The sequence below is a fragment of the Seriola dumerili genome, unplaced genomic scaffold (genome assembly GCF_002260705.1).
Source record: "Seriola dumerili isolate Sdu_G_001 unplaced genomic scaffold, Sdu_1.0 BDQW01000493.1, whole genome shotgun sequence".
Taxonomy (NCBI): Eukaryota; Metazoa; Chordata; class Actinopteri; order Carangiformes; family Carangidae; genus Seriola; species Seriola dumerili.
The window spans coordinates 1,243,339-1,267,127 of NW_019174748.1; the positions used below are offsets into that span (position 1 = coordinate 1,243,339).

Sequence of the window (23,789 nt, forward strand, 5' to 3'; positions counted from 1 at the left end):
GTGTCTAGAGTGCTCACCATCAAGTTTGTAATTGTAGATGTCTGTGACGGGAGTGAAACCCCATTTAATTTCATGGACATGAATCTTTGGATCAAACTATGGTGAAGTTTTCACCCTGACTGCACTCCCTCTGTGTTTGCAGAAAGTGTGCTTAATGCCGTTCTCAACTGTGATGAAGTGTGCATTTGGAAAGTTCCCTATCCTCACTGGTTTGCTGGTAGTGTTAGCCCCACGTTAACAAGTTTGCAACTTAAATTCAGAGTCCTTATACGTGTGGTTAACTGCTTATTCATGTATAAAGTTGAGGTTTGGACTACAGAACCGCTTTCCCTCAAGATAAACACTTCTTGAAGCCTGGGTAGCTCAGTCGGTAGAGCATCAGACTTTTAATCTGAGGGTCCAGGGTTCAAGTCCCTGTTCAGGCGAGGTACCTTCCTTTGGTCAAGTCTTCACATTATAAACTGTGTAGGAGAGTTTAAAGAAAATGTTTCAAGTGGAAGCGTCATATAGAAACAATGGTACAATCCAAGCATTCATTGGATTAAGCTCAATTCATGTAATCACTTTGTCGTGAACCTAGTCTTCGTAATGTTACCCACTATGATGTGTCTAGAGTGCTCACCATCAAGTTGTAATTGTAGTTGTCTGTGACGGGAGTGAAACCCCATTTAATTTCATGGACATGAATCTTTGGATCAAACTATGGTGAAGTTTTCACCCTGACTGCACTCCCTCTGTGTTTGCAGAAAGTGTGCTTAATGCCGTTCTCAACTGTGATGAAGTGTGCATTTGGAAAGTTCCCTATCCTCACTGGTTTGCTGGTAGTGTTAGCCCCACGTTAACAAGTTTGCAACTTAAATTCAGAGTCCTTATACGTGTGGTTAACTGCTTATTCATGTATAAAGTTGAGGTTTGGACTACAGAACCGCTTTTCCTCAAGATAAACACTTCTTGAAGCCTGGGTAGCTCAGTCGGTAGAGCATCAGACTTTTAATCTGAGGGTCCAGGGTTCAAGTCCCTGTTCAGGCGAGGTACCTTCCTTTGGTCAAGTCTTCACATTATAAACTATGTAGGAGAGTTTAAAAATGATGTTTCATGTGGAAGCATCTTATAGAAACAATGGTACAATGGTACAACCCAAGCATTCACTGGATTATGTTGAATCCCTGAAGTCACTTTCTTGTTCTGAGTCTTCGTAATGTTACCAACTGTGATGTGTCTAGAGTGCTCACCATCAAGTTTGTAATTGTAGTTGTCTGTGACGGGAGTGAAACCCCATTTAATTTCATGGACATGAATCTTTGGATCAAACTATGGTGAAGTTTTCATCCTGACTGCACTCCCTCTGTGTTTGCAGAAAGTGTGCTTAATGCCGTTCTCAACTGTGATGAAGTGTGCATTTGGAAAGTTCCCTATCCTCACTGGTTTGCTGGTAGTGTTAGCCCCACGTTAACAAGTTTGCAACTTAAATTCAGAGTCCTTATACGTGTGGTTAACTGCTTATTTATGTATAAAGTTGAGGTTTGGACTGCAGACGCGTTCTTTCTCAAGACAAAAGCTTCTTGAAGCCTGGGTAGCTCAGTCGGTAGAGCATCAGACTTTTAATCTGAGGGTCCAGGGTTCAAGTCCCTGTTCAGGCGAGGTACCTTCCTTTGGTCAAGTCTTCACATTATAAACTGTGTAGGAGAGTTTAAAGAAAATGTTTCAAGTGGAAGCGTCATATAGAAACAATGGTACAATCCAAGCATTCACTGGATTAAGCTCAATTCATGTAATCACTTTGTCGTGAACCTAGTCTTCGTAATGTTACCCACTATGATGTGTCTAGAGTGCTCACCATCAAGTTGTAATTGTAGTTGTCTGTGACGGGAGTGAAACCCCATTTAATTTCATGGACATGAATCTTTGGATCAAACTATGGTGAAGTTTTCACCCTGACTGCACTCCCTCTGTGTTTGCAGAAAGTGTGCTTAATGCCGTTCTCAACTGTGATGAAGTGTGCATTTGGAAAGTTCCCTATCCTCACTGGTTTGCTGGTAGTGTTAGCCCCACGTTAACAAGTTTGCAACTTAAATTCAGAGTCCTTATACGTGTGGTTAACTGCTTATTCATGTATAAAGTTGAGGTTTGGACTACAGAACCGCTTTCCCTCAAGATAAACACTTCTTGAAGCCTGGGTAGCTCAGTCGGTAGAGCATCAGACTTTTAATCTGAGGGTCCAGGGTTCAAGTCCCTGTTCAGGCGAGGTACCTTCCTTTGGTCAAGTCTTCACATTATAAACTATGTAGGAGAGTTTAAAAATGATGTTTCATGTGGAAGCATCTTATAGAAACAATGGTACAATGGTACAACCCAAGCATTCACTGGATTATGTTGAATCCCTGAAGTCACTTTCTTGTTCTGAGTCTTCGTAATGTTACCAACTGTGATGTGTCTAGAGTGCTCACCATCAAGTTTGTAATTGTAGTTGTCTGTGACGGGAGTGAAACCCCATTTAATTTCATGGACATGAATCTTTGGATCAAACTATGGTGAAGTTTTCATCCTGACTGCACTCCCTCTGTGTTTGCAGAAAGTGTGCTTAATGCCGTTCTCAACTGTGATGAAGTGTGCATTTGGAAAGTTCCCTATCCTCACTGATTTGCTGGTAGTGTTAGCCCCACGTTAACAAGTTTGCAACTTAAATTCAGAGTCCTTATATGTGTGGTTAACTGCTTATTTATGTATAAAGTTGAGGTTTGGACTGCAGACGCGTTTTTTCTCAAGACAAACTCTTCTTGAAGCCTGGGTAGCTCAGTCGGTAGAGCATCAGACTTTTAATCTGAGGGTCCAGGGTTCAAGTCCCTGTTCAGGCGAGGTACCTTCCTTTGGTCAAGTCTTCACATTATAAACTGTGTAGGAGAGTTTAAAGAAAATGTTTCAAGTGGAAGCGTCATATAGAAACAATGGTACAATCCAAGCATTCACTGGATTAAGCTCAATTCATGTAATCACTTTGTCATGAACCTAGTCTTCGTAATGTTACCCACTATGATGTGTCTAGAGTGCTCACCATCAAGTTGTAATTGTAGTTGTCTGTGACGGGAGTGAAACCCCATTTAATTTCATGGACATGAATCTTTGGATCAAACTATGGTGAAGTTTTCACCCTGACTGCACTCCCTCTGTGTTTGCAGAAAGTGTGCTTAATGCCGTTCTCAACTGTGATGAAGTGTGCATTTGGAAAGTTCCCTATCCTCACTGGTTTGCTGGTAGTGTTAGCCCCACGTTAACAAGTTTGCAACTTAAATTCAGAGTCCTTATACGTGTGGTTAACTGCTTATTCATGTATAAATTTGAGGTTTGGACTACAGAACCGCTTTTCCTCAAGATAAACACTTCTTGAAGCCTGGGTAGCTCAGTCGGTAGAGCATCAGACTTTTAATCTGAGGGTCCAGGGTTCAAGTCCCTGTTCAGGCGAGGTACCTTCCTTTGGTCAAGTCTTCACATTATAAACTATGTAGGAGAGTTTAAAAATGATGTTTCATGTGGAAGCATCTTATAGAAACAATGGTACAATGGTACAACCCAAGCATTCACTGGATTATGTTGAATCCCTGAAGTCACTTTCTTGTTCTGAGTCTTCATAATGTTACCAACTGTGATGTGTCTAGAGTGCTCACCATCAAGTTTGTAATTGTAGTTGTCTGTGACGGGAGTGAAACCCCATTTAATTTCATGGACATGAATCTTTGGATCAAACTATGGTGAAGTTTTCATCCTGACTGCACTCCCTCTGTGTTTGCAGAAAGTGTGCTTAATGCCGTTCTCAAATGTGATGATGTGTGCATTTGGAAAGTTCCCTATCCTCACTGGTTTGCTGGTAGTGTTATCCCCACGTTAACAAGTTTGCAACTTAAATTCAGAGTCCTTATATGTGTGGTTAACTGCTTATTTATGTATAAAGTTTAGGTTTGGACTGCAGACGCGTTCTTTCTCAAGACGTTTCTTGAAGCCTGGGTAGCTCAGTCGGTAGAGCATCAGACTTTTAATCTGAGGGTCCAGGGTTCAAGTCCCTGTTCAGGGGAGGTACCTTCCTTTGGTCAAGTCTTCACATTATAAACTGTGTAGGAGAGTTTAAAGAAAATGTTTCAAGTGGAAGCGTCATATAGAAACAATGGTACAATCCAAGCATTCACTGGATTAAGCTCAATTCATGTAATCACTTTGTCATGAACCTAGTCTTCGTAATGTTACCCACTATGATGTGTCTAGAGTGCTCACCATCAAGTTGTAATTGTAGTTGTCTGTGACGGGAGTGAAACCCCATTTAATTTCATGGACATGAATCTTTGGATCAAACTATGGTGAAGTTTTCACCCTGACTGCACTCCCTCTGTGTTTGCAGAAAGTGTGCTTAATGCCGTTCTCAACTGTGATGAAGTGTGCATTTGGAAAGTTCCCTATCCTCACTGGTTTGCTGGTAGTGTTAGCCCCACGTTAACAAGTTTGCAACTTAAATTCAGAGTCCTTATACGTGTGGTTAACTGCTTATTCATGTATAAAGTTGAGGTTTGGACTACAGAACCGCTTTTCCTCAAGATAAACACTTCTTGAAGCCTGGGTAGCTCAGTCGGTAGAGCATCAGACTTTTAATCTGAGGGTCCAGGGTTCAAGTCCCTGTTCAGGCGAGGTACCTTCCTTTGGTCAAGTCTTCACATTATAAACTATGTAGGAGAGTTTAAAAATGATGTTTCATGTGGAAGCATCTTATAGAAACAATGGTACAATGGTACAACCCAAGCATTCACTGGATTATGTTGAATCCCTGAAGTCACTTTCTTGTTCTGAGTCTTCGTAATGTTACCAACTGTGATGTGTCTAGAGTGCTCACCATCAAGTTTGTAATTGTAGTTGTCTGTGACGGGAGTGAAACCCCATTTAATTTCATGGACATGAATCTTTGGATCAAACTATGGTGAAGTTTTCACCCTGACTGCACTCCCTCTGTGTTTGCAGAAAGTGTGCTTAATGCCGTTCTCAACTGTGATGAAGTGTGCATTTGGAAAGTTCCCTATCCTCACTGGTTTGCTGGTAGTGTTAGCCCCACGTTAACAAGTTTGCAACTTAAATTCAGAGTCCTTATACGTGTGGTTAACTGCTTATTCATGTATAAAGTTGAGGTTTGGACTACAGAACCGCTTTTCCTCAAGATACACACTTCTTGAATCCTGGGTAGCTCAGTCGGTAGAGCATCAGACTTTTAATCTGAGGGTCCAGGGTTCAATTCCCTGAGGCGAGGTACCTTCCTTTGGTCAAGTCTTCACATTATAAACTATGTAGGAGAGTTTAAAAATGATGTTTCATGTTGAAGCATCTTATAGAAACAATGGTACAATGGTACAACCCAAGCATTCACTGCATTATGTTGAATCCCTGAAGTCACTTTCTTGTTCTGAGTCTTCGTAATGTTACCAACTGTGATGTGTCTAGAGTGCTCACCATCAAGTTTGTAATTGTAGTTGTCTGTGACGGGAGTGAAACCCCATTTAATTTCATGGACATGAATCTTTGGATCAAACTATGGTGAAGTTTTCATCCTGACTGCACTCCCTCTGTGTTTGCAGAAAGTGTGCTTAATGCCGTTCTCAACTGTGATGAAGTGTGCATTTGGAAAGTTCCCTATCCTCACTGGTTTGCTGGTAGTGTTAGCCCCACGTTAACAAGTTTGCAACTTAAATTCAGAGTCCTTATATGTGTGGTTAACTGCTTATTTATGTATAAAGTTGAGGTTTGGACTACAGAAGCGTTTTTTCTCAAGACAAAAGCTTCTTGAAGCCTGGGTAGCTCAGTCGGTAGAGCATCAGACTTTTAATCTGAGGGTCCAGGGTTCAAGTCCCTGTTCAGGCGAGGTACCTTCCTTTGGTCAAGTCTTCACATTATAAACTATGTAGGAGAGTTTAAAAATGATGTTTCATGTTGAAGCATCTTATAGAAACAATGGTACAATGGTACAACCCAAGCATTCACTGCATTATGTTGAATCCCTGAAGTCACTTTCTTGTTCTGAGTCTTCGTAATGTTACCAACTGTGATGTGTCTAGAGTGCTCACCATCAAGTTTGTAATTGTAGTTGTCTGTGACGGGAGTGAAACCCCATTTAATTTCATGGACATGAATCTTTGGATCAAACTATGGTGAAGTTTTCATCCTGACTGCACTCCCTCTGTGTTTGCAGAAAGTGTGCTTAATGCCATTCTCAACTGTGATGAAGTGTGCATTTGGACAGTTCCCTACCCTCACTGGTTTGTTGGTAGTGTTATCCCCACGTTAACAAGTTTGCAACTTAAATTCAAAGTCCTTATACGTGTGGTTAACTGCTTATTCATGTATAAAGTTGAGGTTTGGACCTGAGATGTGTTTTTTCTCAAGAAAAAAGCTTCTTGAAGCCTGGGTAGCTCAGTCGGTAGAGCATCAGACTTTTAATCTGAGGGTCCAGGGTTCAAGTCCCTGTTCAGGCGAGGTACCTTCCTTTGGTTAAGTCTTCACATTATAAACTGTGTAGGAGAGTTTAAAAATGATGTTTCAAGTGGTCGTATCATATAGAAACATTGGTACAATGGTACAACCCAAGCATTCACTGCATTATGTTGAATCCCTGACGTCACTTTCTTGTTCTGATCTTCTAAAAGAAGATGTTTAAAGTGGAATCATCACATAGAAACAATGAAACAATGGTACAATGGTACAACCCAAGCATTCACTGCATTATGTTGAATCCCTGACGTCACTTTCTTGTTCTGATCTTCTAAAAGAAGATGTTTAAAGTGGAATCATCACATAGAAACAATGAAACAATGATACAATCCAAGCATCCACTGGTTTAGGCTGAGTCCACATAACCACTTTGTTGTAAACTGAGTTTTTGTAATGTTACCCACTGTGATGTGTCTTGAGCGCTCACCATCAACTTTGTAATTGTAGTTTTCTGTGACGGGACTGAAACCCAATTTATTTTCATGGATATGAATCTTTGGATCAAACTATGGTAAAGTTTGCACCCTGACTGCATTCCCTCTGTGTTTGCAGAAAGTGTGTTTAATTCTGTTCTCAAATGTGATAAATTGTGTGCTTGGAAAGTTCCCTATCCTCACTGGTTTGCTGGTAGTGTTATCCCCACGTTAACAAGTTTGCAACTTAAATTCAGAGTCCTTATACGTGTGGTTAACTGCTTATTTATGTGTAAAGTTGAGGTTTGGACTGCAGAGCGATTTTACCTCAAGATAATATGCTTTCTGAAGCCTGGGTAGCTCAGTCGGTAGAGCATCAGACTTTTAATCTGAGGGTCCAGGGTTCAAGTCCCTGTTCAGGCGAGGTACCTTCCTTTGGTCAAGTCTTCACATTAAAAACTCTGTAGGGGAATTAAAAGAAGATTTTTCAAGTGGAATCATCATATAGAAACAATGAAACAATGGTACAATCCAAGCATCCACTGGGTTAGGCTCAGTCCACGTTACCACTTTGTTGTAAACTGAGTCTTCGTAATATTACCCACTGTGATGTGTCTAGAGCGCTCACCATCAAGTTTGTAATTGTAGTTGTCTGTGACGTGAGTCAAGCCCCATTTAATTTCATGGACATGAATCTTTGGATCAAAATATGGTGAAGTTTTCACCCTGACTGCACTCCCTCTGTGTTTGCAGAAAGTGTGCTTAATGCTGTTCTCAAATGTGATGAAGTGTGCATTTGGACAGTTCCCTATTCTCACTGGTTTGCTGGTAGTGTTATCACCAAGTTAACAAGTTTTCAACTTAAATTCAGAGTCCTCATACATGTGTTTAAATGCTTATTTATGTGTAAAGTTGAGGTTTGGACTACAGAACCGCTTTTCCTCAAGATACACACTTCTTGAAGCCTGGGTAGCTCAGTCGGTAGAGCATCAGACTTTTAATCTGAGGGTCCAGGGTTCAAGTCCCTGTTCAGGTGAGACACCTTCTTTTGGTCAAGTCTTCACATTATAAACTGTGTAGGAGAGTTTCAAAATGATGTTTCAAGTGGAAGCATCATATAGAAACAATGGTACAATCCAAGCATTCACTGGATTAGGCTCAATCCATGTAACCAATTTGTTGTAAACTGAGTTTTCGTAATGTTACCCACTGTGATGTGTCTAGAGTGCTCACCATCAAGTTGTAATTGTAGTTGTCTGTGACAGGAGTTAAACCCCATTTAATTTCATGGACATGAATCTTTGGATCAAACTATGGTGAAGTTTGCACCCTGACTATACTCTCTTGTGAACTGAGCCCACGTAATGTTATCTACTGTGATGTGTCTAGAGTGCTGCTAAGGGTGGTTGTCTGAGACGGCAGTCAAACCACATTTATTTAAGATAGGAATCTTTGGATCAAACTACGGTGAAGTTTGTATCCTGATCCCAATCAAGTGTGTCACATGAATTAAATAGTGCATTTGGATAGTTCCCTGGTTTCCTGGTTTTGTGTTCATCATGTCAAAAAGTATTTCCTCGAGATGAAAAGTCTATAAAGCCTGGGTAGTTCAGTCAGTATAGAATCAGACATTTAACCTGAGGGTCAAAAATGATTCCCTGATGATCTTCCTCTGTGTTGTAAATAATTTGTTGTGATGTATGTCATCTTCAGTTATGATTCTAACATGGACGACAGCAGGGATAACAAGAAGAACCGTTTCTCCAACACCATGGCGTTCATGGAGGAGTATCTCAACAATGTCCTGAACGATGAACTGCCGTTTCACAATGAGGAGAAAAACAAACTCACATATGAGGTGTGTCCCTGCTCTTCTTCTTTCTCTCTTATTTTACAACTTTCTCCATCCTTCATTGTTCCTATTTTCTCCTGTGATCATTTCTCCTTTTTCTGGTCTCTCCAGGTGGTGAGTTTGGCCAGACATTTGATCTACTTTGGTTTCTACAGTTTCTTTGAGCTGCTAAGACTCACCAGAACCCTATTGGGCATTATTGACTGTAGACCCAATCCTGGACACGCTGGGATATTATTCCATGATGATGGATCAGGTACGCTCTTCTCTGATTATTGTTAATGTATGCATGTTAACATATGCGTAACGTTGCATTCTTCAATGATTGATTGAAATACTGCGGAAAAACCTACTTAAAAGGACATTTTAAGGTTACCACTTTTATTAAAACCACATACATCTAAATTTGCAAATTTTCTCCTCTCACTCACATGGACACAGTGACATTAAGTATAATATAAGTTATATAAAATGATTTAGACAGAAATAAGATTAATTTGAAGTTTTGATAAATTATCCTTCAGTACAATAATACAATATAGTAGGAAGAAGGTAAACATGTAGTTCAAACGGGGAGATTCTGGAGTCCGTCGGGGCTCTAGCCAAAAGGGCCCCAGGCAGTCAGCACGTTCAGTCAACCAATCACCAGCCAGACAGAGACGTGAGTGAGCTGTGAATGGGCGTACCTCACGATAACCAATCACTGATTCAAAGTGTTTTTGTTTTAAATCATTTAACTTCACTCTCCAAGTTTCATTTTGTTTTTTCAATAGACAGAGTTAACAGTAGTACATTTATTCCAGTGCTCTATTCATTATACTTCAGAGCAACAGCCTGCATAAACAAAAAAGTTTGTCAATACATTTAGATGCACATTTGAAAAAAAAAGATAATTATATAGGTAGTTACAGTTACAGTTTTGTTTAATTGAATTATCTATAGATTAAAAAAAAATCTTGTATGTGCATGCTGTACTGAAAATAGTTGCCATCACTGCTTCTGACATAGGGCTCCATTAGGGGTTTTCTACTTCTATGTCATTGCAAAGGCTCCATTGATTGTTTAAGGGGGGAGGGAACCCCATGTTGAGACTTTACTGTGGAGTAAATTTTGTTTGTCTGAGGCCCAAAGCAGTTGTCTGCCTTGCCTGTTCAAAAGCTGTGCCTCTGAGTTCAAATTGTTGAAATTATATTAAGTCAGTGCATTTTGATTCTTGAAGATGTTTAATCACTCATCCAAAAGTTTTCTTTGATTCCCCTCACTGGAGGGGATTTCAAAACATTTTAGTCTCTTGTTTCATCTGAGTCATTAGGTCACATATAGCAGCTTTGGGAGTCATTGCAGTCAAATGAATTCAGTGAATATGTGTAAATGGATGTGAAACTGCCTGTGAAGAGGTATCATGATGGTAATGTAAAGCAGCTAGTAAGAGACTTCCCACCAGTAGGGACAAATTAACAAGTGGTGAATAGCAAATTGTCTGAGATGTTGTCTGAGATGAAGTTGCTCCATAACTTAAATGATAAGATCTTTTAACATCCTAAAATAATTAGTGTGCCGATATAGTAAAACAAATAAATACATTGACTATATAGTTTATATATGCTATTTTCTGACTCATCTGTCCATCTGTCTCTCATTCTAGGGAAGAATGTGAAGCGCTCCATACATGGGATGGGTCAGATGATGTCCACCATGGTCCTCAACAGGAAGCAGTCCATATTTGGAGGTCCAGGTGCCAGAGGGGCAGGGCTGGGGGCGGGGCTGGTACTTGAAGGACAGAGAGGCACTAAAGACAGTATCGACAAGATGGACCTGACAGTGATGGACACCAAGCTCAAGATACTGGAGATATTACAGGTAACAAATAGAGCAGTTATAAAATTATATTAAATATACACCCAGTGGCCACTAAGTCATAGTCATAGTTAGTGATGGTGTTGCACTAGACCGCATTAAAGAGCTAACTACTGCAATTAGAATTAGTCAGTGACCTGACGTTAGCTAGGGAGCTTGTTTGCAAAATACCTGCTTTAGCTTGTGAGAGACAGAGAAGGTAATTAACTAAAACAGTTTAGCACCACCAGAATACATCTCCTGCTTAATATGGTTACCAATTACCTTGTAACAATAATGTCTTCGTATTAAGGAAGCTATTTGTAAGTTTTGCTACTGCTCCATAGCCAACTTTAGCTTTAACAGCTGTTTACTTATCAGTCCAGAAGCAACATTGCGAGTTCTGGAGTACACGTCATTCCCCAACAGCTGTCTCCAGTGATGGAAACAAACACCAATTCTTACTCTCCTCTATCATATCTTTTCTTCTACTGGCGTTAGTACGCTCACCCCGGCCCGTCTTGTCAGTTTCCAATAGCAACTCACTGTAGCCTCCTATCTTTCCTGAAGACGTAGTGCTGCTCAGAGGACGTAGTATAACCTCTTGCCTTGTAAACACAACAATGGCAGAAGCTCTTGTCAAGCAACAATCACCACAACCTTCTCCCATCAAGAATCCATGTTCGGCAACAGAAAACACTTGCATACAACCCTTTTAAAGCTACTAAGAGTGAGCCTGTTGTGACTCTAACAAACATGAACACTCTGGTGTTGTAAAATTCTCCCACTTTAATTATTACTATTTTAATGTGATTTTTTTGTGAAACTGTGACTGAACTGAAGTCTGCTCTTCATCAGTTCATCCTGAATGTTCGTCTGGACTACCGCCTCTCCTTCCTGCTATCTGTCTTTAAGAAGGAGTTTGTGGATGTTTATCCTATGGCTGATGCTGATGCCACCACTAATATGGAGCATGCAGGTACATATGCAACACACACAAACTCAGAGCCAATGCAAACAAACTCAGTCTCCTTATTATTTTTTTAATTTTATTTCACTGTTACTGTAACATACACAGCTTATAAATTAAAAGACTTTTTGAAATTTACATTCATAATAATCTGCTGCTGGGATAAATTCCATTTATCTCATTATTATTCAGTTATTTTTTATGAAGTCTCAAAAGTTTGTCAGATTTCTCTTGCTGTATTCAGGCATTTTTCCTGTGCAAGAACTATCACTTTTTTTCCAATTACTCACATTTATAACTTTAAAATTGTACAATGTCATGTGTAAATTTATGGAGGTGGAGAACTGTATAACTCTTGAAAATATCAATATCTGTCTCTTGTGACATTTTACACTCCTTTCCCCAGTATATAATTATTATCAGACTTTTAAAAAGGCATGTATGTGATCTACCTCAACACACACCCTACAGTGTTTGGTAAAGTTTTGTCTTGTTAATATTCCCAATGCTTCCAGACATCCCAGACAACATGGAAACACCAGGTAGAACCCAGACAAACTCTAAAATCTATCTGTGTTTACATGTCAGGTGGTTTTTTTCCCATCCTTTTGTCGTTTTTTGATTCTGTACATATCCACCTTTGAATCTGAGCCATATTTTCTTTGTGTGTTGTCAAAGCCACCTGTGTGTATACATGGAAATTACCCTCTACAGCTTAGTCCTGCTATTGCTCATTAAAGTTTGTGTGTTTGTCCGTCCTTAGCCACCATCAACCTGCAGCACATTGGAGAACAGGCAGAGGCCATGTTTGGAGTCGGGTATGTAATTCTGCATGTACTTGATACATATATTTACCATGTGCAAAACCTGCATCACTGTTTCACATATTTTGTTTATTGTGTGTGTGTGTGTGTGTGTGTGTGTGTGTGTGTGTGTGTGTGTGTGTGTGTGTGTGTGTGTGTGTGTGTGTAGTAAGGGGAACAGTATCCTGGAGGTGGATGATGAGGGCGGTCGTATGTTCCTGCGAGTGCTGACCCACCTCACCATGCACGACTACCCTCCTCTGGTGTCTGGAGCGCTGCAGCTACTCTTTAGACACTTCAGCCAGAGACAGGAAGTGCTGCACACCTTCAAACAGGTACGCACACAACATACAGAATTATAAGGGTGCTCCCTGTTAAGTTGACTTAGTAGGGACCGGTTTTCCCCTAGACTACAGCTTCTTGAAGCCTGGGTAGCTCAGTCGGTAGAGCATCAGACTTTTAATCTGAGGGTCCAGGGTTCAAGTCCCTGTTCAGGCGAAGTACTTTCTTTGTTTTCACACTGAGTGAAAACAACAAGCTTTATAGCATTATTCTAACAAATTCTCAGTTGTAATCTCTGTCAAATTTTACTAAATCAATGTTGAAATTGGTCACATTAATAAATGAATTCCTCGTCATGTAAAGATTATACATATCTTAAAGAGTATGAATATTAAGTGACTTTGGCTGAATCCTAGTCATTCTGTCTTGATTTGTCGAAAATGCACATCATCAAGTTTGTGAGTGTGGCTGTCTGTGACGTGATTCAAAGCTCACTCATTTTAATGGATATGAGTCTTTGGAATTAACGTTTGGTGAAGTCTGTACCCTGAGTGCACTCACTTTAATTTTGCAGAAGATGAGCTTAAAGCTGCTCTGATGCATGATAAATTGTGTACTTAGACAGTTCCCTTCCCTCATGGATTTCCTGATCGTGTGTACAGCATGTTAACTGCAACTCAAATATGGAGTCCTTGTAAGCATGGTTTACTGCGTATTCATGTATAAAGTTGAGATTTGGACTTCAGGCACATATTTCCTCTTGATGACAACCAGTATGAAGCCTGGGTAGCTCAGTCGGTAGAGCATCAGACTTTTAATCTGAGGGTCCAGGGTTCAAGTCCCTGTTCAGGCGAAGCACCTTCCTTTGGTCAAGTCTTCACATTATAAACTGTGTAGGAGACTTTCAAAATGATGTTTCAAGTGGATGCATCATATAGAAACAATGGTACAATAGTACAACTGGATTAAGCTCAATCCATGTAACCACTTTGTTGTAAAACTGAGTCTTCGTAATGTTACCCATTGTGATGTGTCTAGAGTTGTTAGGGAGTTTAAAGATGTTATTACTGGAAATTCCTTCCTGCTAGTGTTATCAGCAAGTCAACAAGTTTGCAGCTCAAATTCGCAGTCCTTATAAGTGTGGTTAACTGCTTATACATGTATAATTATGAGATTTGGAATCCGGCCACATATTTCCTTGAGATGAAAAGTTGCATGAAGCCTGAGTAGCTCAGTCGGTAGAGCATCAGACTTTTAATCTGAGGGTCCAGGGTTCAAGTCCCTGTTCAGGTGAAGTACTTTCTTCTGGTCACTTGTTCACATTATAAATTCTGGAGAGGAGTTTAAAGACAGTGTTTGTAGTCGAAACAGCATATACAAACAATGGTACAATCCAAATATTCACTGGCCTATGCTGAATCCATGAAGCCACTCTCCGTTATGACTACAACTATATCAAATTTGCTTATCCAATCAGTGGAATGGAAGAATTGCACAAGCAGTTTGATTTACCAAGTCACTTGCACTTATGTTTCTCACTGCATCTGCAGGTCCAGTTGCTGATCTCAGCTCAGGATGTGGAGAACTACAAGCTGATCAAGGCTGATCTGGATCGCCTCCGGACGCTGGTGGAGAAATCTGAACTCTGGGTGGAGAAGAAGAGCTCAGGAGGAGGTGATGGAAAGAAGGACAAGAAAGACAAGAAAGGAGAGGTAAGGAGTAAAAACATGATTATCATCACATCTATCTATATAACTAGCACTAATATCATAAAGGTGAAAGGGTAAAATAACAGTTTTGAGAATGTTGAATTTCAGGATCACATGTGGTGATGTAAAATTCCCAAACACTTGTGGATTATGGATTAAAAATATGGTGTATTTAGACAGCTAAATAATTAATAATGTAAATAAACTAGGTGTCAAACAGCAGAGTTGACATTTAGGACACAATTTGTTCCCCTTCTTATAGCCACTTTACTTCATATGTCCAGTTCTGGTTTTTAAGCTTGTGAAACAAAGACAGCAAAGTCATACCCACTGGACTTTTACTCACTAAAATCCAGTGGGTGCCTGGACATTTTAATGTTTAAGTTCCTGCCACTACACATGAAAAGATGACTGGCCCACTGTTTTCACACTAAAACTGGACACAGAATAAAAAGTTATTGAAAAATACACAAGTTTATGAAGAAAAAGAGACAAGGAGGTGGTGAGAAGGGCAGTATTGTCAGCGTACAGCTTTAGTTTGACAGAGTTCATACAAGAAAGTGATGTTAATGTTATTTCATAATTATTGTTATGACATTGATCTTCATGTCTAGATAGCTGAGTGAGTGATATTCCAAGCTGCTGCAAATACCCATATAACAACTAACTTTGTTTACCCCCTAACAAACTAACTCAAAGTAACTACCTAAAACAGCACAAGAACCATTTTGCAGATAGAAGATTAACATTTATTAATTATCAGAATTTTATTCATGAAACTAAACTACTAAACTGAAACTAAAAAATATTTTTTGAGACTTTGCATCCTGGTTTTTGAATTTACTGTACTTGGTGTGGGGCATGCTGGTGTCTGAGCTGGCTAAGGTGCAACTACATGGTCCTGGGTTCTTATTTGTTTTGGGACTTTTGTTTCATGTCACACCTCCTTCTCTTTTTGTTTCTTTCTACTGTGAAATAAAGGCACATAATGCACCAAAATGTCTTTATAGCACAATATTGTCATTGTCATACATCTTATGCACACTTACACTTCATATCAAACTATTAAAACAACAACCTAACAAGCAACAAGTCAGTCATATTGTGGTCAAGCTAGCCTATTTCATGTCATTATTCAATCTGTGTTCAAGATAGCGTTCTGTGTGTGGGACGTTGATTTATTTTGTTTTGTTTCGCACTAACCAGCGGACAGTGAGTGACTTCTATAGTTCACATACAACAACATGCACAGCTGCAAACATCTTATCCACACTTTGGCCCATTTTTCTGTTCCTGTTTTTATTGCTAGGTACCAGGCTACATATGTAGGAAAGTCCCCACTCTATAACTCGCTTGCAAAGCTCTCATAGGTAGATTGATTTTCAACACCTATTTGTATTGCTAAAAAAATTTGAAATGTGGCTAGTGATTCAGAGAAAATGCAAAAGACTCAAAGGCTTTTTTTTGTTTAGGAAGCCTTTTCTTCATATTAAAATTCTGCATTATACCTTAAAATGAAGATGGCATATTTGTCACTTCAGATTTATTCTGTGAAAAAGGTCAAATTAATTTTTGTGAATGCATAGCTACAAGAGTCCGCATGATGTAAATTTCTTCATCTGTCCATGTCTGCGAGGCGCTGCATGGACATCTTTGTGGACATAAATGTGGAGCCCAAAATGTATGATCCCAGGGGCTATGTTCACATCTGCTGTCTACCCTGCAGTCCATCTCTGTTTTGGAATGTAACTGGTCCTAAACAAGAGGGTTTAAATGTGGACCAGGGTCACAACCACAGTTTAATGTCTTTAATGTCAAAGCAATAGTTTTCCTAATAATGGAACATCTCAACAAAAGAATCACTCTGAAGGAAATCATACTTATTGCTTAAGCTTATTGTATTAGATACAACACATATACTTTAATAAGTAATAGTTGGAGTTGTGGTTCAAGTGTGTATAAATTAGCACCATACCCAGAGAGAATTGCATATGCTGTCTTACCCTCTGCATCCTACAGGGGCCGTCAGAGGAAGCAACGCCCAAGAAAGAGAAACTGGAGAAGGGCAACGAGAACTACCAGAAAGTCAAAGAGGTGAGAATGCTCGCCCATCTTTCTTTTGGTTTTTTGGTGTCCGTCTCCGCTGTGGTGTTTCTGCAGTGTGTGAGCTCACCTGTCACCTGGGATGTGTCTTTCAGTTGATGAGGTCATCTATGTGGTGCTCTTGTTGTTGTCTCTGCAGCAATGGTGGCTTTCATGGCTCAGATTAATTACATGTAATTATTTTTTCCTAATAGTGACTCTGGACAACAGCATCACAAATGTTAATAAAGAGGAAAATTAAAGAATTGGTTTGAAAATCTTTATCAAATACTCACGTAATAATCCAGTACATAAACTGAAAGAGCTGTTGTAGTGTGTAATCATTCCTCAATGTATACTGGCTGCAACTACACTGTAAGAAATGAAGGGCAAAATCCAGTTCTCATTTTGTGTGAAAATACATTTTAAAGTTCAACCAATCAAAACGATTGTTTGCCTGATCAATTATTGCTTCCAAGTATTTAATTCTTCAGTTGCTGCTATGTGTGCAATCTCCAGACCCAGAATCATGTGGTTCTCTGTTCTTTTGAATGAGTTCAATCAGTGAATAACAAAAAATGTCCAAGTTGGAATTTAATTGTCCATCAAAAGTGATTTTCATCTTGTTCATTTTACTACAAAGTGCTTTCAACTCACCCTCAGGCGGCCATCTTGTTATAAAAGATGACGATTGATGCCCACGATTCTTATGCAATACACAACCTATGTGACATCAAAAGTATCAGGAAACAAAAGTTACAGTATTGCTACCACAACAATACCAGAGTACCATTTTCATATTTGTTTATTTCATTATTTTAAAATATTTTGTAAGCTTAAAAATTGAGCTGTTATTGTTCGGTACTTCACTGCACATGTTCCAGGAACTCAGACCTGTAACTGAAATACAATGATTTTTATTTATTGATTTGTCTTCAACGGATTTGTAAGTAAAAACTTTTAGTGTATAATTAATCCTGATTGAAAGAATCTGACTAATCATACAAAATGTTATATTTTATTGCATTACAGCACACTATTTGCTTTGCCTTCCTTTAAATGTGATTTCCAGGATATTTTCTTATAATGCATCTATTATCACTACAACACAGAAATTATTTCAGACACTTTTTCAGTTTCAGCATCATTTATCATGAGTTTACTTTTTGAGTTGAGAAGTTAAGTGGAAATTTAAATTATATGTATGTTAGTCAGTAGGCGCTTTCCTTTTTTAGATTAAGAATAGAAATTAAACAGTTTGACAAATATACAATCAGAAGAGAGGAAGATCTTTTTTTAAATATCTCTATCATGGTGTCTCTTCTAACTCTGCACCATCTCCCTCTGTCCATCCTCTCTTTTATCTGCAGATCCTGGAAAGGTTGAATAAGATGTGCAGCAGTGGCGTTTGGAAGAAGCAGCAGAGGCTGTTGAAGAACATGGGAGCTCATAAAGTCATGCTGGACCTGCTGCAGGTGTCCTATGACCAGGTAAGACTGGTTACTGCCAAAATAAAAGCATCTTAACCAAATCCTGAACAGATGAATTTAGCTTTGGTTGATTCACTTTGTTGGTGCCGATGGCCTTTAAGGCTATGCTTCTTAACATGGAGTATAAAGTAAAATTACTGGCAGCATGTGTTGGAAAACTTATTCCCCAAAGTGATGAAACCAGACCAAACAGGTTTTATGAAATCTAAACTTCAGTACAATTGATTAGGTTGGCGATTCAGCTTTTCATCTCAACCCCCTCATCTCTCTCTGTCTGCAGAACGACGTGAAGATGCAGGAGATCATCAGGTACACCCACCTGTTCCTGCAGAAGTTCTGTATGGGGAACCAGGAGAACCAGGTTCTGCTGCACAAGAACCTCAATCTCTTCCTCAACCCCGGGGTACGAAGATTTTATTACTGGTCAAGTTTTGTAAAGTTGTAAATTGTAAAGTTTGTCCTGAGGGTGGTGCTACAGGAAAGAGCACGGACTCATCAAGATCTAAATGGTTCATTCTCTGGAGAGTAGGAATATCAATAGCCCCTGTTATCAACAGTCTTATAGCTTCACCCAGAAAAGTTTAAGCAGCTGTAGCTTCCTCTTTAGGGGAGGTGAGTAGTTAACCAGATGTTCCTCTGGAAAACCACCAGCTGAACCTCATTTTTAAATGAGGGTTGTTCAAGTTTGTCTTCAGAATTTAAGCCAAATAAAGGTGAGATTTATGTTTTATCACAAACACTTCAAATAAAGTACCTGTTGTTGATATACCGCTCGACCATTTGAACCACTTAGTCTATCAGGCAGCTAATGGAGTGAACATTTATCAAGTAAATATGTCAAACAAAAGTATCTTTTTCTGTGTTGTATCATTATAAATTGTTTGAGGGTTTCTCACCTTGAGCTGTGGGAACTTGTTTTCATTCATTTCTGGCATTTTATGAATAAAAAAAAAAGAAAAAGAAAAATAGTCTCCGCCCTGCTTACAGGCTGAGAAAAACTTACAACATTTGGTGGTTGAAACTTTTCAAAGTTGTATATCATGATCAGAACTGATGATGATCTATATTTGACATTTCATAAACTAAATGAGAAACAAATTAATCACTGAGTAAATAAACACGATTTACTGATTAGGAAAATAGTCATTGCACTGAGATCTTTCCTCCTCTGTGTAGCTGCTGGAGGCCGAGACAGTGCAGCACATCTTCAGTAACAACTACCAGCTGTGCACCGAGATCTCAGAGAGCGTCCTGCAGCACTTCATCCACTGTCTGGCCACGCACGGCCGCCACGTCCAGTACCTCAACTTCCTCCACACCATTATCAAGGCTGAGGGCAAGTACGTGAAGAAGTGTCAGGACATGATCATGACCGAGGTGAGGATGAGGACGGAGACGTGGAAGAGTTTTTGTCAAGAGTGTTTGAGTCTTGTTTTTGTGGTGATGCAGTGATGTTGTTTCTCTCTGTTAGTTGACGAACTCCGGTGAGGACGTGGTCGTCTTCTACAACGACAAAACGTCCTTCAATGTCATGTTGGAGTTGATGGCGGAGAGCAGGGAGGGGGTTGGCGAGAACAGCCCGCTCAGGTAACCATGGCAACAACTTACCCTCAGTGAAAAGATGATGTTGGTATTTCCTGAATATTGACCGCGTGCAGCACATTCAAGCTCCAGCTGCGTCACAGCTCTTTCTGCCATGTTCACATGCTGGGTCTGTTTTAAGCACAGCAGCTCACATCTCTTAACATTGTGAAGATATGCTTATATTTATTCTAGAACTGAAATAAATTCAATATTTAATGGAGCATTTCATAAGTTATTGATTGTATGTTCACATTCAACAAGAAAAACGAAGTTTCTGTCCCTTATCACTTCTAACTGTTACTTTCCGCCACGAGCAGACCATCAGCCACCTTCATACATCCTTCATACATCACTACTGCTGGTTCATTGGAATAATTTCAGGCTGTTTATGCATAGTGCTGTCCAGGGTTGGTCTGTAGACAACGTGTCCTCCTCCTCCCTGCAGGTATCACATCTCTCTGGTGGAGCTGTTAGCAGCCTGTGCAGAGGGGAAGAACGTTTACACTGAGATCAAATGCACTTCACTGCTGCCGCTGGAGGACGTGGTCAGAGTGGTGACACATGAAGACTGCATCACCGAGGTGCTGAGTGTGTGTGTGTGCGTGCGTGCGTGTGTGTGTGCAGCTCATTATTTTTATTGAGCTCCATCTCTTCAGTCTTGTTACCATTGGCCAACATCTTAAATGCTTCACAGCAAAACATCTCACCACACCTCACTGAAACCGGACGTCAAGTGGTTTTGTAGTCACTCAGCTGTGTGGTTATTAATGATACTCAATAACGTAGGTCTGCCACAGTCAAACTGGGCCACAGTTAAAATCAGCAGTCACTTTGTTTGAACTAAAAGACACCTCTGTCTGTCTCTCTTTTTGTTTGTCTGTCTCTCTGTCTGTCTGTCTCTTTATCTGTCTGTGTGTCTCCAGGTGAAAATTGCCTATGTGAACTTTGTGAATCACTGCTATGTGGACACAGAGGTGGAGATGAAGGAAATCTACACGTCCAACCACATCTGGAAACTGTTTGAAGACTTCACAGTGGACATGGCCCGGGTAAAAACAGCACAGATGACTTGTGATTTGAGTTATTTGTTTCATCCTCAGTTCACTGCTAAACTCAGTAATCACTGTAAAACTGCAAATTTACTTCTGCTATTTTAATTGGTTATTATTTCCTTAGTTTCAGTCACTCCTGTTAACGTGTTTGTGTAATAACGATGATGATGATGATGTTTTCTCTTCTGCAGGTTTGTAATAAACGAGACAAACGTCTTACTGATCCCATCCTGGAGAAATACATCATCAACGTGGTCTTTGACACCATCAACGCCTTCTTCAGCTCACCGTTCTCTGAGAACAGCACCTCTCTGCAGGTCAGCAAAAAGATGCACTTTGGTGACAATATAAAGGGTCTATTTATATATATATATATATATATATACAGTATGAAACTAAAATAAATACATGGCATTATAAATATAATACACAAAGACATTTATTTCTGCCTTTTTTGATCATGTGTATAGTAAGTGTGTTTAGTTTATGTTTGATTGTCCTCTCTCTCTCGCTCTGTCAGACTCATCACACCATCGTGACTCAGCTGCTTCAGTCATCTGTCAGGCTGTTGGACTGTCCCTGGCTGCAGCAGCAGCACAGAGGACAGGTGGAGACCTGCATCAAGACCCTCGCTATGACAGGTAACACACACACACACACACACACACTTGACTCCACCCACTGAGCTGAGATAATTTCTGCTTCTAAAAGATTAACTCTTGTCCCTGCACACACTCTCTCATCGACTCTCTCTCTCTCTGTTTAGCTAAGAGTCGTTCTATCTCTCTTCCTCTGGACCTGGAGGCTCAGATCAGCTCCATGTTGTCCAGTTCTGCTCTCAACTCTCTGTCCCGCTCCAACCCAAACTACAAGTCCTCCTCCCGATCCTCCAGACCCATTGCTTCCAGCAACCCCTGGGACTACAAGAATATCATAGAGAAACTACAGGTTTTTCACTTTCACATGTATTTAACTAGAAATGTCCTGTTGCTAATACAGTAAACCATGAGATCAAACAACTCACTGTGTTTGTGTGTGTGTGTGTGTGTGTGTGTGTGTGTGTGTGTGTGTGTGTGTGTGTGTGTGTGTGTGTGTGTGTGTGTGTGTGTGTGTGTGTGTGTGTGCGTGTGTTCCTCAGGACATCATCAATACTCTGGAGGAGCGTCTGAAGCCGCTGGTGAACGCGGAGCTGTCTGTGTTGGTGGACGTCCTCCATCAGCCCGAGCTGCTGTTTCTGGAGGGAACTGACGCCCGACAGCGCTGCGAGTCCGGAGGGTTCATCTCCAAGTAGGTCCAGGTCCTTAGGCCCAAAACCTCCTGTAGCACTAACACACTGACAGAGGACTGATTGGAAATATATCTTTGTGTGTGTGTGTGTGTGTGTGTGTGTGTGTGTGTGTGTGTGTGTGTGTGTGTGTGTGTGTGTGTGTGTGTGTGTATAGAGTGATCCAGCACACAAAGGCTCTGATGTCGGCAGAGGAAAAGTTGTGTATCAAAGTTCTGAGAACGCTGCAGGAGATGCTGATCAGGACTCTGGACTTTGATGACAAGGTCAGTTCAGCAACTAATATATATTATTATTTACCTATAATAGTACACCTATACTGTATAATGTGTTTACTGACTGGCAGAGAGAAAGCAACTAAAACATTTAGCAAGACTTTGTTGCAAGTTTGCCAGCCAACCACAGAAAAACAATACGTGATATCTCAAATCAAAAATGTGGATAGTGTTCTGGTTCGTCTAAACATGATATGTACTAAGTTTGGTAGAGTTTGGATAAAAGATGTAGGATAGGGATTCAGAAGTGTGAAATTCAAAATGGCGGAAAAATAGTTGGATTGACACCAAAATTTTTCTTCTATGCCTCATGGTTGCCGAGATATGATTAATTGCTTGAAGCAATCACACAGTTAGTTTTCATCCTACTGACTATACTACTATAGGGCTTTGACGCCCCCTAGCTGCAGCATGAAAAGAGGGATACTGGCAGACAGTATCATCTGTTTCTGCACTAATTTCTCTTACGTTAAAGGACATTTGAATTTGCAGAGTAACTGCACATGCTTTAACCATTTTGCACACACCAAAATTTACAGCATTGTAATCATTTATAATGTTATAATAAAATGTCATGTTTGTTCAAAATTTTGGCTTTACATGTTAATATGAGTTCAAACCTTGACCGGAACGAGGGTGAGGTGACTCTGCTGAGGCTGTGTCGTGTTATTTCAGGGAATCTCTCTGAGGAAAGTTTTACTGCAGAACTACTTGTTTCCAAACAAGAAGAACACCCCGAAGAACGACCTGGCTGAGCTCGGAGCTGCAGGTGGACAGCTTCACACTTATTCACACTTATTCACACGGATTCACACTGACACTGCAGAGTCTGCTCTACAGTGTTATCTGAGACTGTTACTACAGACCAGCTTTTATATCTAATCTGTCAGTTTCAGTTTTATATTATTTCACTTTTGATATTCTGATAAGAAGCCCCTCTGTTTGCTGTTAATGCAGACTCACTTCCTGTAGCTCCTTCACAGTAAAAGCATCTTGAAACATTTTGGCCCAAGGCTTCTTAAAGAGCAATTTTAAAACATTTATGTCATTGACTTATATACTGACAAAGCTGCAAACACAAATTAACACTAAGATCAATCAAACAGAGACTGACATCTTACACCAGTGTGTTTGTGTGTGTGTGTGTGTGTGTGTGTGTGTGTGTGTGTGTGTGTGTGTGTGTGTGTGTGTGTGTGTGTGTGTGTGTGTGTGTGTCAGGCGGGGAGCAGGAGCGGGACTGGGCAGCGGTGGCGACGGTTCAGTGTCGACTGGACCGAGAAGGAGGAACAAAGCTGTTCACAGATCTGGTGATGAGCAGCAAGAATGACAAAATCTTCCAAGAGAGCATCCAGCTGGCCATCTGTCTGCTGGAGGGAGGGAACACCGAGATCCAGGTAACACACACACACACACACACACACACGCACACACACACACACACACACACACACACACACACACACACATTAGGAAACCCTGATGTTCCCACGCTTAATCCCGCCTACAAAGCTCTGATTGGTTGATTGTGTCTTTACCTGGGGGGAAACAATCAGCTGGTCTGTCTGATCTCACTGCTGTTTTCTCTGAGAAGGTCTGAGATGTGACTAAAGTTTCCTGTAGTTCTACAAAACAATCTCAGT

General features: G+C 40.2%; 1 protein-coding gene and 16 non-coding genes across 17 annotated transcripts in view; all 17 read left to right on the forward strand.

Annotated features, from left to right (window-relative positions):
* Positions 1-23,789, forward strand: part of itpr3 (inositol 1,4,5-trisphosphate receptor type 3) — a 66,419-nt gene that overhangs the window by 31,929 nt on the left and 10,701 nt on the right. Inside the window, exons 21-41 of the mRNA XM_022763881.1 lie at positions 8,643-8,787; positions 8,893-9,037; positions 10,427-10,641; positions 11,476-11,596; positions 12,351-12,405; positions 12,560-12,725; positions 14,223-14,384; positions 16,401-16,475; positions 17,834-17,953; positions 18,234-18,356; positions 19,130-19,330; positions 19,425-19,540; positions 19,983-20,118; positions 20,461-20,586; positions 20,781-20,906; positions 21,110-21,230; positions 21,356-21,537; positions 21,728-21,876; positions 22,032-22,140; positions 22,825-22,918; positions 23,368-23,543. Of these exons, the coding sequence (XP_022619602.1) occupies positions 8,643-8,787; positions 8,893-9,037; positions 10,427-10,641; positions 11,476-11,596; positions 12,351-12,405; positions 12,560-12,725; positions 14,223-14,384; positions 16,401-16,475; positions 17,834-17,953; positions 18,234-18,356; positions 19,130-19,330; positions 19,425-19,540; positions 19,983-20,118; positions 20,461-20,586; positions 20,781-20,906; positions 21,110-21,230; positions 21,356-21,537; positions 21,728-21,876; positions 22,032-22,140; positions 22,825-22,918; positions 23,368-23,543 (2,863 nt within the window). The remainder of the gene's footprint in view (positions 1-8,642; positions 8,788-8,892; positions 9,038-10,426; positions 10,642-11,475; positions 11,597-12,350; positions 12,406-12,559; positions 12,726-14,222; positions 14,385-16,400; positions 16,476-17,833; positions 17,954-18,233; positions 18,357-19,129; positions 19,331-19,424; positions 19,541-19,982; positions 20,119-20,460; positions 20,587-20,780; positions 20,907-21,109; positions 21,231-21,355; positions 21,538-21,727; positions 21,877-22,031; positions 22,141-22,824; positions 22,919-23,367; positions 23,544-23,789) is intronic.
* trnak-uuu lies at positions 353-425 on the forward strand. Its single transcript has one exon. It is a non-coding gene; the product is annotated as a tRNA-Lys (tRNA).
* trnak-uuu lies at positions 957-1,029 on the forward strand. Its single transcript has one exon. It is a non-coding gene; the product is annotated as a tRNA-Lys (tRNA).
* On the forward strand, positions 1,568-1,640 carry trnak-uuu. Its single transcript has one exon. It is a non-coding gene; the product is annotated as a tRNA-Lys (tRNA).
* trnak-uuu lies at positions 2,172-2,244 on the forward strand. Its single transcript has one exon. It is a non-coding gene; the product is annotated as a tRNA-Lys (tRNA).
* trnak-uuu lies at positions 2,783-2,855 on the forward strand. Its single transcript has one exon. It is a non-coding gene; the product is annotated as a tRNA-Lys (tRNA).
* trnak-uuu lies at positions 3,387-3,459 on the forward strand. Its single transcript has one exon. It is a non-coding gene; the product is annotated as a tRNA-Lys (tRNA).
* Positions 3,994-4,066, forward strand: trnak-uuu. Its single transcript has one exon. It is a non-coding gene; the product is annotated as a tRNA-Lys (tRNA).
* On the forward strand, positions 4,598-4,670 carry trnak-uuu. The gene has a single exon. It is a non-coding gene; the product is annotated as a tRNA-Lys (tRNA).
* Positions 5,209-5,283, forward strand: trnak-uuu. Its single transcript has one exon. It is a non-coding gene; the product is annotated as a tRNA-Lys (tRNA).
* trnak-uuu lies at positions 5,817-5,889 on the forward strand. Its single transcript has one exon. It is a non-coding gene; the product is annotated as a tRNA-Lys (tRNA).
* trnak-uuu lies at positions 6,428-6,500 on the forward strand. Its single transcript has one exon. It is a non-coding gene; the product is annotated as a tRNA-Lys (tRNA).
* On the forward strand, positions 7,280-7,352 carry trnak-uuu. Its single transcript has one exon. It is a non-coding gene; the product is annotated as a tRNA-Lys (tRNA).
* Positions 7,893-7,965, forward strand: trnak-uuu. The gene has a single exon. It is a non-coding gene; the product is annotated as a tRNA-Lys (tRNA).
* Positions 12,816-12,888, forward strand: trnak-uuu. Its single transcript has one exon. It is a non-coding gene; the product is annotated as a tRNA-Lys (tRNA).
* trnak-uuu lies at positions 13,453-13,525 on the forward strand. Its single transcript has one exon. It is a non-coding gene; the product is annotated as a tRNA-Lys (tRNA).
* trnak-uuu lies at positions 13,893-13,965 on the forward strand. The gene has a single exon. It is a non-coding gene; the product is annotated as a tRNA-Lys (tRNA).